The 13,281-nt window shown below is 46.0% G+C and overlaps 1 protein-coding gene across 3 annotated transcripts in view; it reads left to right on the plus strand.

Moving 5' to 3' along the window:
* The window catches only part of DSP (desmoplakin), a 138,447-nt gene that overhangs the window by 53,503 nt on the left and 71,663 nt on the right, over positions 1-13,281 (plus strand). For all 3 annotated transcript variants that reach the window (XM_033934732.1, XM_033934733.1, XM_033934734.1), the window contains exons 3-7: positions 6,644-6,792; positions 7,826-7,994; positions 8,823-8,951; positions 11,542-11,592; positions 11,990-12,151. In XM_033934732.1, coding sequence (XP_033790623.1) covers positions 6,644-6,792; positions 7,826-7,994; positions 8,823-8,951; positions 11,542-11,592; positions 11,990-12,151 — 660 coding nt within the window. The remainder of the gene's footprint in view (positions 1-6,643; positions 6,793-7,825; positions 7,995-8,822; positions 8,952-11,541; positions 11,593-11,989; positions 12,152-13,281) is intronic.

A 13,281-nucleotide genomic window follows, 5' to 3' on the forward strand; every position in this document is an offset into this window, starting at 1 on the left:
ACCTCTAGTACATACCTGCCTATGTGATAGTTTCATATGTTATCCCAGGACAAGCAGGCAGCATATTCTTAACACATGGGTGACGTCACCGACGGAGCCCTCGGTACGGACCTTTTTAACTAGAAGTTTCTAGTTGGCCGCACCGCGCGTGCGCGAGTGCCTTCCCGCCCGACGGAGGAGTGCGTGGTCCCCAGTTTCTTCGTTTCCGCGGAGCGAAGAAGACGCGTGTATTTTTTCAACGGCCGTTGAAATCACTTTTTGCCTTCCCGCTCGCGCTTTTGTTCTAAATTTTTCTCCCTCTACCTTCGGGTTTCCTTTTTATTTGAATTGCAAAAAAAAAAAAAAAAAAAAACTTTGATTTTTTCCTGTTTCTTTCGTTTTTGCCCCGGCGGGGCCTGTTGCCATTATACAGGCCTCGGACTTCGATTTTGCGGAGGCTATCTTCCCCTTCATGCCCCCGCAGGTCGGTTTTAAGAAGTGCCAGCGGTGTGCACGCCCGATCTCCGTATCTGACCCACACAATTGGTGTTTGCAGTGCCTGGGTCCGGAGCATCGGGCGGACTCCTGCACCCGCTGTGCCACTTTGCAAAAACGAACTCTTAAAAACCGAAGAATCCAGCAAACCCTTCTCTTCGGCACCGAGTCGGCGATGGATTCCTCACCTTCAACGGCGGTACCGCAAAAATCGGCACCGTCAAGCTCGACACCGACCGACCCCGCATCGGCGCCACTGGCGCCAGGTAAGCCGGCTAAGAAGCCTTCCTCTTCCCTCGAGCGCCCTCCTGCTACGGTGGCGACACCGTCCCTACCGGCATCGCACCGGTCCCGTAAACGCTCCGCCCCGATATCGGTGAGTGCCTCGTCATCGGCCTCCTCATCGCCGGGGCGTGGAGCGGCATCCAAGGAACCGAAGAAAAAGAAAGCGGTTCCGATGCCACCCCTAGATGACCGTATCTCGGCCATTCTACAAACTCAGCTTCAGGAGCAGTTGAAGAAACAACTTGAACAACTGCTACCCTCTATCCTGGCACCGCTCCTTCCGGTACCAGACCGGCCCGAGCCCCGCACCGAGCCCCCGGTGTCCACTCCTTCGGTACCGGTAAACACCTCGATGCCGATCCTTTCGGCCCAACAACTTCATGATGATCCAGTGGTTCATTCTCAACCCACAGTGGATCCTCCTCGGCACCAGGCGGTACGGCACTCTTCTCGGGACCGAGAACGACGCCGATCGTCCTCCCCTGGTACCGTTTCGGTGCGCTCTGGTAAATCTTTGTCCAAGACTCGCCACACCGCACCCTCCACCCCGGTGTCCCGACATGCACCAGAGGTCAGGGATCCTGATTTATGGGAGGAGACTCCTCTCGGTACCGAGGAGGATCCCTCCTCATCTGATGAGGAACCATCGGCACCTGATGCCACCTCTAAACCTGAACAGTCCTCTTTTTCTAAATTTCTGAGGGAAATGTCTGCTGCTCTGTCCCTTCCCCTGGAATCTGACTCCAAAAAGTCCCAAGCCTTTTTAGAAGCCTTAGACTTTGAGCAACCTCCTAAGGAGTTCCTCAAGCTTCCCGTGCATGACATCCTACGGGAGACATTCTACAAAAACTTGGAAAATCCCCTCACGGTACCGGGAGCTCCCCGTAAACTGGACAACCTTTACCGTGTCATCCCTATTCCTGGATTCGACAAATCTCAATTGCCCCATGAGTCCCTTCTGGTGGAATCCACCTTAAAAAAGACTCAGGGCTCCAGTGTCTATGCCTCTACCCCTCCTGGCAGAGAAGGTAAGACCATGGACAAGTTTGGCAAGAGGCTTTACCAAAATGCCATGCTTGCCAACAGGGCAAACAACTATTCCTTCCATTTTTCCTTCTATCTCAAACACTTGGTCCAACAGCTGTCTGCCCTCCAGAAGTACCTACCTGAGCGCAAGGTCCCGCTATTCCAACAGCACATCTCTGGCCTTCTCCAAATGCGCAAGTATATGGTCCGCTCGATATACGACTCCTTCGAGCTCACCTCTCGGGCCTCTGCCATGGCTGTAGCCATGCGTCGCTTGGCCTGGCTCAGAGTCTCCGACCTGGACATCAACCACCAGGACCGTCTGGCCAACGCCCCCTGTCTCGGGGATGAGCTTTTTGGAGAGTCACTGGATTCCACCACCCAGAAACTCTCTGCCCATGAGACCAGGTGGGACACCCTGATCAAGCCGAAAAAGAAGGCACCGCCTACCCGACCTTATCGGCCACAAACATCTTATCAACGGAGGTTCTCAGCCAGGCCACTCAATCCGCCTCCCCAGCAATCTAGGCGGCCCCGTCAACAGCAACATCACGCTCAGGCTCGATCTCAGGCCTCTCAACCCTCTAAGCCTCCTCAGCCTACTAAACAAACTCAGCCCTTTTGACTCTTCTCTCCAGGGCATAGCCAGTCATCCACCCTTGCTACCTCTTCCACAACCCATCGGAGGTCGTCTCACCATTTTCTCCAGCCGTTGGGAAATCATTACATCGGACCAGTGGGTCCTCAACATCATCCGCCACGGCTACTCTCTCAACTTCCAGACTCTACCTCCGGACAACCTTCCCGTAGAGTCTGCTTCAAACTCATCTCAAACCCCCCTCCTCCTGAGGGAGGTTCAATCCCTCCTCCTTCTCAATGCCATCGAAGAAGTACCTCCAGATCAAAGGGGGCAGGGATTCTACTCCCGCTACTTCCTGGTACCCAAAAAGACGGGAGACCTCCGTCCCATTCTCGATCTCAGGGACCTCAACAAGTGTCTGGTCAAGGAGAAGTTCAGAATGCTCTCCCTTGCCACGCTCTACCCTCTTCTTTCTCAACACGACTGGCTATGTTCCCTGGACCTCAAAGAGGCCTACACTCACATCTCCATCAATCAAAATTCTCGCCGCTACCTGCGGTTCCAGGTACTGCACCATCACTATCAGTACAAGGTGCTACCGTTCGGCCTCGCTTCCTCACCCAGGGTCTTCACCAAGTGCCTTATAGTGGTAGCGGCCTTCCTCAGGTCTCACAACCTCCAGGTGTTCCCCTATTTGGACGATTGGTTGGTGAAAGCACCTACGTCTCAACTTGTGCTACAGGCTACTCATCACACCATCTCTCTCCTCCACCTCCTGGGGTTCGAGATCAACTACCCCAAGTCGCATCTGCTTCCCACCCAGCGACTTCAATTCATTGGAGCAGTTCTGGACACCACACTAATGAGGGCTTTTCTCCCCTCCGATCGTCAGCGGACCCTGCTCCACCTCTGTCGTCAGGTGCTCATGCATCCCTCCATTCCTGCCCGACAGATGATGGTCCTCCTGGGTCACATGGCCTCGACGGTGCATGTCCTTCCTCTGGCACGTCTCCACCTTCGCACGCCTCAGTGGACTCTCGCCAACCAGTGGTCACAGACTACGGATCTTCTTTCTCATCCCATCTCTGTGACATCATCTCTTCAGCAATCTCTCCAATGGTGGTTGAACTCCTCAAATCTTTCCAGGGGTCTACTTTTTCATCTACCCCCTCACTCTATGATCATCACCACGGATGCGTCCCCCTATGCGTGGGGAGCTCACCTAGGAGATCTACGCACCCAGGGACTTTGGACCCCACAGGAGCGTCGTCATCACATCAATTTCCTGGAACTCAGAGCCATGTTCTACGCCCTCAAGGCGTTCCAACATCTCCTCTGCCCTCAAGTCCTCCTCCTCTGCACGGACAATCAAGTCGCCATGTACTACATAAACAAGCAAGGCGGCACCGGATCTCGCCCCCTCTGTTTGGAGGCTCTGCGCATCTGGACCTGGGCCACGGACCGCAATCTCTTTCTCAGGGCGGTCTATATCCAGGGCGAACAGAACTCTGGCCGACAATCTCAGTCGCATCCTTCAACCCCACGAGTGGACGTTGGACCCCCCGACTCTGCTCTCCGTCTTTGCTCGATGGGGCACTCCGCAGGTGGACCTCTTTGCAGCTCCTCACAATCATCAGCTGCCCCTATTCTGCTCCAGACTCTTCTCTCCTCACCGTCTGGCCCCGGATGCATTCCTGCTCGATTGGAGGGATCGGTTCCTGTATGCCTTCCCTCCACTTCCTCTGATGTTGCGGACTTTGTCCAAACTCCGCAAGGACAACGCCACCATGATTCTCATCGCACCTCGGTGGCCTCGCCAACACTGGTTCTCCCTCCTGCTCCAACTCAGCTCCAGGGAGCCCATTCCTCTTCCTGTGTTTCCTACTCTACTTACGCAACAGCATCAGTCTCTGCTACATCCCAATCTGTCTTCGCTCCACCTGACAGCTTGGTTTCTCTCGGGCTGACCTCTCCGGAGAACCTATCTCAACCGGTCCGCCTCATTTTGGACGCGTCCAGGAAACCGGCCACTCTCCAATGTTACCATCAGAAGTGGACCAGATTTTCCTCCTGGTGTCTCCGGCATCATCAGGAACCCACCTCCTTAGCGGTGGAAACTGTCTTGGAATATTTGCTCTCTCTGTCCAACGCTGGCCTCAAAACTACCTCCATCAGAGTCCACCTCAGCGCCATCACTGCGTTTCATGAGCCTATTTTCGGAAAACCTCTCACGGCTCATCCTCTGGTTTCCAGATTCATGAGAGGCCTCTTCAACATCAAACCGCCTCTCAAGCCTCCTCCTGTCGTCTGGGACCTGAATGTGGTTCTCTCAGCTCTTATGAAACCTCCGTTTGAGCCTCTTGCCACAACTTCTCTCAGGCTTCTAACCTGGAAGGTGCTTTTCCTAATTGCCATCACCTCTGCCAGGAGGGTTAGCGAACTACATGCACTGGTTGCCGACCCACCTTTCACTGTTTTTCACCATGACAAGGTTGTTTTGCGTACCCACCCTAAATTCCTTCCCAAGGTGGTCTCAGCTTTTCACCTCAACCAGTCCATTGTGCTGCCCGTCTTCTTCCCTAAGCCTCACTCGCATCCTGGGGAACAGGCGTTGCACACGCTGGATTGTAAGCGTGCCCTTGCTTACTATCTTGATCGTACCAGAGCTCACCGAACAGCCCCTCAGCTCTTTTTGTCTTTCGACCCCAACCGTTTGGGTCGTCCTGTCTCCAAACGGACACTTTCAAATTGGCTTGCTGCCTGTATTGCTTTCTGCTACGCTCGGGCCGGTCTCTCACTGGAAGGAACTGTCACGGCCCACAGAGTCCGAGCTATGGCTGCTTCCGTGGCTTTCCTCCGCTCCACGCCCATCGAGGAAATCTGCAAGGCGGCCACTTGGTCCTCAGTTCACACGTTCACTACTCACTACTGTCTGGATGCATTCTCCAGACGGGATGGACACTTCGGCCAATCTGTGTTACAAAATTTATTTTCCTAATGGCCAACCATCCCCCCTCCCTCTTTGTTAGCTTGGAGGTCACCCATGTGTTAAGAATATGCTGCCTGCTTGTCCTGGGATAAAGCACAGTTACTTACCGTAACAGGTGTTATCCAGGGACAGCAGGCAGATATTCTTAAGTCCCACCCACCTCCCCGGGTTGGCTTCTTAGCTGGCTTATCCTAACTGGGGACCACGCACTCCTCCGTCGGGCGGGAAGGCACTCGCGCACGCGCGGTGCGGCCAACTAGAAACTTCTAGTTAAAAAGGTCCGTACCGAGGGCTCCGTCGGTGACGTCACCCATGTGTTAAGAATATCTGCCTGCTGTCCCTGGATAACACCTGTTACGGTAAGTAACTGTGCTTTATGGGAAGTCCTAGTAGAGCAACAATCAAGTTCTGGACTAGCCTAGTGGGCAGTGTAGTCAAACAGAGAGGTGAGGACTCGAGCCCATATCCCATTCTAACAACTACACTTATGGTGGAATATTTGAGCCAGCCACAGTTCATCCAAATCCTACTATACCTTCATATAGGTGATTTGGAGTGGAATACAGTTGGGTCCAGTAGATTTTGGAGGGCTCAACATACACTATAAGGGGGATATGGTGAAATGTGTACCTGGACCTTTTTATGTGAAGTTCACTGCACTGCCCCCTAGGGTGCTCTACTGGGATGTCTAATGTGGCCAGTCTACTAAAAATGCTGGCCTCTTCTACTTCCCAATGGCTTGTTTTATGCATTTTTCTTTTGGACGTGGGTGGTATTTTTTTCAAAAGTGGTTCAAAAAGATAGACACACTGAGACAAGCACATCTGAGAAATGACCATTTTCGAAACCAAAAAGACGTTTATTGGTTTCAAAATTGGTCATGTTCACTACTAGATTTATTTTTTGTGTCTTCCGCAAAACGTCCAATCATGGCATTGGATGTCATATTGAAAATGCCTCTCGGTCAACTACCTGTGAACGCTGATACACAGTATAGTAGATCCTGAAGAGGAGGGGATTAAAACCTAAGAAACACTTCATCCTGGAGATTCCTTTCTCCAAAAAAAACCCCCATTGGCATTATATAGATAAAATAGTTCTGTTACCTCTGTGGTCCTGCCAGTTGCTCTCTATGCTAGAGGCATAACGGAAGCCACGGCATGTGGTGGTGATGGCAGTACCTTCATGTCTTATCCAAAAAGTTTAATTGCACCTCAGTTGAATGTGTGTATCTCCGTGTACTGGTGGAGAAAACCTTCCCATGTCCGGGTTCTGTGCTTTTTTTCTAGGAATTGAATTATGGAGATGGGTCCCATCTACTTCGGAACAGAGATCTGGAGGAGTGCCTTGGGGTGGCCAATGAGCAGATGGAAATCATTGAGGGAATAATCAGGGAGATGAGACAGATGGGGCAGCCGTGTGACATGTATCACAAAAGGTAAGGGAAACGTTAGAAGGAGAGATAGCTAGTTTGGGGATTTTTCTAAATAAGAAGAAAAAAAAAAAAGTCCATGTTCTGTGTAGGAAATAGCTTGCAAAGGAGCTATAAATGCTAAGACTGGTTCAATCTTTCTCAAGAGTCTGATTTTAAAAAAATGATTACAAATTCTTCAGGACCACGTTTACTAATGTGCAGTAACTGCAAAGCCTCTGCAGTAACCATTGGGGTGTCCATGTAGGGTTAACACAGATAAATCTTTCTCATTTCTTTTGACCTTTTGAAATTGTTGCCAAAGTAATAGGTGGGTTTAGTTTCTTTCCTTTTAGTTTATCCTACTAAGTGCTGTTTCTTTGAAATATTGACATACTGTATTATATCCTATCATCCTGCTATTTTGAGGTAGAAGTTACTCCTATCAATGTGGGCTACTCTTAAGACAGGTTATTTTACTGTTAACCCCAATTACTAGTAACTAGATCTTATGGGCGGACCTGTCCTAAAAATAGCACGTTAGTGGTAAAATACATTGATGACTTCTCCTTTTATATCTTGTGAAAAACAAAAGAGAATATGACCAAATTTGATGTCCAAAATTGCATGTTATTTCTGAGATCCACAGGCAAATATTTATTTATCTTATTTTTTAAATTTTTAAAATTTATATACCGTTTTATTCCAAAACGGTTTACAAATAATTACATACATAAAATATTAGAAAATTCAGAACAGGGTTAGAACAACGCAAACAGATTCAATCCTTACATAAAATCAATTTCTCAAAGAAATGCATCTACAAATAATTGTGTTTTCAGCATTTAACAAACTATTAACAATCATAACATAAGAATAGCCTTACTGGGTCAGACCAACAGTCCATCTAGCCAGTAGTCCGTCCTCACGGTGGCCAATCCAGGTTACTAGTACCTGGCAAACACCCAAAGAGTAGCAACATTCCATGGTACCAATCCAGAGCAAGCAGTGGCTGTTAACAATTGTTGATGTTAATTGACTAATTTGTATATCTTTCCAGACTCCTCCAGCTTCAGGAGCAAATGCGAGCTCTTTACAAAGCCATCCATGGGCCTCGTGTGCGGAAAGGTTCAAAGGGAGGTGGGTTTTCCTCTCAGAGCGGCTCCGGCTGGGATGAGTACACCAAGCGGGTCACTACTGAAACCATCACTTTCATAAGGCAGCAAAAGGTATGTGGTGTGGCTCGATGGTGCATTTTTATATTAAAGGTCATTTTTAAAATAGATTGACCCAATATTTAAAAAAGCAGTGCTTCTTAATTTAAGCTCCTAAATTTATGTCCTATTTTCAGCCAAACTTAGGAGCCTGAGTTTTCAGCTGAAAATTCATCTTACTGTAAGGAGCTTAAATGTTATGCTTATGAATATAGGCTTGTCATTCGTTTGCCTAGATTTATGAGCCCAGTGCAGAAAATCAGTGCTAAATGCCATACTTTTCTTTTCCCCCTTTATATTCAAATATATTTTATTGAGCTCAACAAAACCAACAGACAAGCAGCAAACAAAATACAATCCAGCTCAGTGTTTCAGAGAACAACCCCCCCCAGAGAATAAATCCCCCCATCCCAACACAACCCCCCCAAAAGAATAAAATCCCCCTCCCCAGGGTCCTCCTTCCAAGTACATCTCATCCAATGAAAAGTATACAAAATTAAGCAAAGCAGGTATAACAAAAGAAAGCAGAATACAGGGGTTCAACAGTTCAGCAGGCAGCTACGCGCCAGCGGGGTCATACTTGTCCAAAATGGTTCCCAAGTGCGTTGAAAGACCCGGCCTGAAAGGGAAGAAAGGTCCTGCACATCCCTCTGTCTTTCCCCACTTTATAATGGCCCCTGTTACCACACACTTTTTTTAAGCTTCTAAATGTATGAGTTTAGTGAAATATTTGAGTGTAAGGTTAGGCACTTGGGCCCTGATTCTGTAAACAGTGCTGGAAGTTAGGCGCATTGTTTATTGCAAAGGGAAGGCTTGATGTTTGCTTTATAACTCTATCCCTAGCGAAAGATGGAAATAGTGGACTGGGGTTTCGACGCAACGTCTGTAGAACAGCAGATTGGCAACCACAGGAAGTTGCACAACGCCATTGCAGAATATCGATGGGAGCTGGACAAGATCAAAGCAGACCTGGTACTTTAATTTTTCTTGAGTATGCAATGTGCTTAGTCTGTATCTGTTACTCCACCCTGATTTTCTTCAGCATCTACTTGCTCCTTAAAATGTTCCATTGGGGGGGAGGGGGAAGTAAAGATGCAGTACAGAGATTTACTGTGGTAAAATGCCTTGGCATGCTGAATTCAGCAATAATTTCCATCTCTTTACTTTTCAAAGAAAACAATAATCTCCACATGATTGGTAATTCTAAAGGCATTGGTTATAGTACCTGTGTAAGCCTCTTCTATAGGGAAAAGTAGGTGCTGACTCTTCTTTATAGAACACTAATGCAAATGGCTGAAAATGGGTGTATACTGATGCACATTCACTTACATCATCCCTATAGCCAGCTGTAAGTGCTTGTGCATGCATGTAAATGATATACAGAAAGAATTCTATAATTTACACTCATAACTCTGCACTTTACCTGTGATCCTCCCTAAATTCCAATCATGGTCTGTACTTTTCCACTAATTTGGTATTTTGTAAGAGCTCATTTATGGACATATGTACCACTTAGAGGACCCTCGACCACCAGAGGGCATCCGCTGAAAATCATGGGAGGGAAGTTTCATGGTGATTCTTCACCGAAAGGGTGGTCGATCATTGGAACGAACTACCTCTGCAGGTGATTGAGGCCAACAGCGTGTCAGATTTTAAAAGAAAATGGGATACTCATGTGGGATCTCTAGGGGAGTAAAGTCAGGGGGGTGGGTCATTAGAGTGGGCAAACTTGATGGGCTATGGCCCTTTTCTGCCATCATTTTCTATGTTTCTATATTTTTAATAAATAGTGTTAAAAAAATAAAGCTACGGGAATATTTTGAGGATCACTCATATGTATGGCTTTCATCTTTGTACCTCGGAATGAGCAGCTGATGCCTTCTAAGACTTGGGATTAACTCATATACTGGAGCAGCCAACATCTCACTGCCATTGTGTAACTGTGCAGTTGTTTAATACTTCTGTTACTGTTTCTACCCTAAAACCCAAGGCCTAGTTCTCAGTATTTTTCCCTTAATACAGAACATTTCATGGGCATTAACGTTGCGTAGTCATAAAATAGCAAGTTTTAGAAAGATGATTGTGCTGTCATCAAGGGTCCTCCTGGTTCTAGAATTAGACCTGAAAATATTTTCAGTGTATAGATCTATTTGGCCCATCTTTCATCTGAATATACAATCAAGGATGAGGACTTAGCATGTAGGACACCAGCTGTTTCAGCCGACATTGGTTTATATCCAGTTCTTTAAAATGCTATACCAAGACTACCATAAAATAAAAATAATTAAATATTTAATTTATTGATTTCTTTAATTCAGTTCATATCCTAAAAACTAACAAAATTTATTTCATCTACATTTAAAATCTAACATAACATGTAATACAAAGTGCAAAGTGCTACTAATAACAAAATCATAGGTTGGGGAAAGCTACCCTACTTTGTATAGTTATATCCAGATAGAAACATAGAAACATAGAGTATGACAGCAGAAAAGGGCCGACGGCCCAACAAGTCTGCCCACTCAAAGAACCCTCCCTCAACAAGAACCCTCCTTCTAAGCATTTCCCTGGAGCGAACCCACATGTTTATCCCATCGTCCCTTGAAGTCGAGCGCGTTACTGGCCTCAACTACCTGACGTGGAAGACCATTCCATTAATCAACCACCCTTTCAGTGAAGAAGTATTTCCTGATGTCACCATAAAATCCACCCTTGAGTTTGAGCGGATGCCCTCTGCCAGTGTTTGACCCAGAGAGATCAGAATTGTCCTGCAGTATTTTTCAGCTGCATTTCTGGAAGAACAACATCCAGAAAACTCGGATGACCTAATGGTACCAAAGCAGGACTAAGACTCTGCAAGGCAGTGGGATGTGCCGGAGTACATAATCGGGGTCAATATTAAAAGGGGCTGATTCTATAAATGGTGTCTAAATCGACCTGCGCCTAAGAGAATGGCACCAGCTGCATGCCAATCACACTGAGACGCCATTTACAGAATCGCTGCTAGAGACGCCTATGTAAAAACTTGGCACCTGAAATGTAGACAAAGGTTTTAAAGGCCTACATTTCAGACGCCTAAGTTTTTGGAGAATTGCGCTTAGCGGCGCCTAAGTCATAGAAACGCCCACATAGGTATTAGGTGCCTATCATGCAATTATTATTATTAATTTTTTTTTACCAATTATTGATGCTATTAGGGGTATTTTGCCAATTAAGTTAGGTGCCCTTTATAGAATCAGCCTTAAAGTGTTTTAAATGGCCAGGAGAGGCTCCTAATCATTTAAATCACTTGCCTGGGGCTAACCGAAGCTATTCAGTGGCACTTAACCAGTTAGTTTTAGCTGGTCATGTTTGCCCTGATATTCAGTGCCAGTGCTTGGACATGGTTTGGGATTGAAAATATGGGGATCATGCCGGCAGCAGACAAAACAACACTGACTGCTGCCATTTGAATATTTATCCCTTTGATTGAAGCCTAATAAGTGTAACAATCTCCCTATTCATTTGCATAATGCTGAAAATGTGTCTTTTCTTTTTTTTCCCCCCAATTTATTTGATTTAGCGTGAGAAAAGTGCAATTTATCAACTGGAAGAAGAATACGATGCCTTACTGGTACGTGCAAAATACAACTTAAATTTTAGGAGATCTAATCTGTTTGGGACAGGTTATTTCCACTAGAGTCTGGGTCACTTACCATGATGTGACGGTTTCTGATTATTTTATGATCAGCGTTCATGTGCTGAGAAAGCACTTTACAAAGTTGGTCATAATTGTTATTTTGCATATTGCATAGTTTGAAATAAAGTGGATTTCAGTTGTATTAAACATAAACCCAAGGTCATGTTCCTTATGAGGGTAATGTATCTATGTGTTGAAAAATGTATCTCCTGGGGCCTCCTAGGTGCGAAATGGTAGAAACTCTTTGCCACATCTGACCTTGTATGTTTCATGTCCCCTCTTTGGACCCTTTTCTTGTGACATTTTGTGCTATTTTTGGATGTCCTGTTAGAAAGCATCCTTTGAAAGAATGGATCAGCTGCGCCAGCTTCAAGCTATCATCCAAGCAACATCCCGAGAGATTATGTGGATCAACGACCGTGAGGAGGAAGAGCTTCTTTATGATTGGAGTGACAGAAATACAGACATTACCAGGAAACAGGAGTCTTTCTCTGTAAGTTTGCACCAGCTCAGCCTTAAGTTGGAATCAGAGAGAACTGTGCTCCTTACAAAGATATTATTTTCTATCATTTCTGTTCCATATCAACTAGACAGTTGGGTAAGAGTATTTTGAATGTTTGAAGACTAATGCTTTTCAAGGCCATGAAGACTGCTTCTTCATCCCCTAAGGAAGGGGGCATTTGTGTTCTCAAAGCAGAGCTTCCCAAACCCTTCCTTTCCAGCTTACAGCCAATTGGATTTTAGGCTCTCCATTTGCATAAAGTGGAGTGTTAAGAATATCTTATACACATTCATTGGGGATAGCCTGAAAACCTGACTCACAGTTGGGCCCCAGTGAAAGTTTGAGAAACCTTTCTGAAAGGTGTACAGATATGAGTTGTCCAAGATATGACTCCACTTCAGTTGCTTTCGTTGGTTTTACCTAGAATGCCACCAGCTATGCAAGAGAAAGTTTCTTTATACTGTATTAAAATTTTGGTGTAGTGTTTTGTTTTGGGGTTTGTTTGGGTTTTTTTTTTGGCAAAAATAGACCTATGATTTTTTTGTGTGTGTTTTTTGGCTCATGAATAAGCAACTTAGCATGAATTTGCTTCTCAGCAACTCACCTGTGAGAAATTTACATAAACTTTTGCATGAAGTTCACTTCATTCCAGAGTTTGCTACAAGATTTTCCCTTTCGTGAAACTCTGAAGAAATACAGCCTAAAAATTTGAGAAAAAAAATCTGCAAAATATCACAAATTGACAGTCTTTTTGCATTTTTGCACATATTCTAGTCTAGTGTTTTACACTGTTTAATGCACTATATCCTTTATGTGAAAATATTTTGGCATTTTAGTACACGAGGTCCTTAAGGAGTTTAGAGCATAGATCTGCAGAAATGAAAACTTTCACTTAAGTGTTTAACTGTAGACTCTTAAAAAGTAGGCATGGCAGATTAAGGCCATGGGGTGGAGTCAAGATGAAGGAAGTAAGTGAGGCACTCAGCGCCTAACTGGGGTGTAAATGTAGGGGAAGAACAGAAAGCTTACATTTCAGAGTCTCCTTTTAGGCACCTGAATTTGAAGATTTCTCAGCCCAAAACTTAAGGGTTATCCAGATAACTGTTTCTGCTGTCCAGATA

Source organism: Geotrypetes seraphini, chromosome 2 (genome assembly GCF_902459505.1).
Source record: "Geotrypetes seraphini chromosome 2, aGeoSer1.1, whole genome shotgun sequence".
Classification (NCBI taxonomy): domain Eukaryota; kingdom Metazoa; phylum Chordata; class Amphibia; order Gymnophiona; family Dermophiidae; genus Geotrypetes; species Geotrypetes seraphini.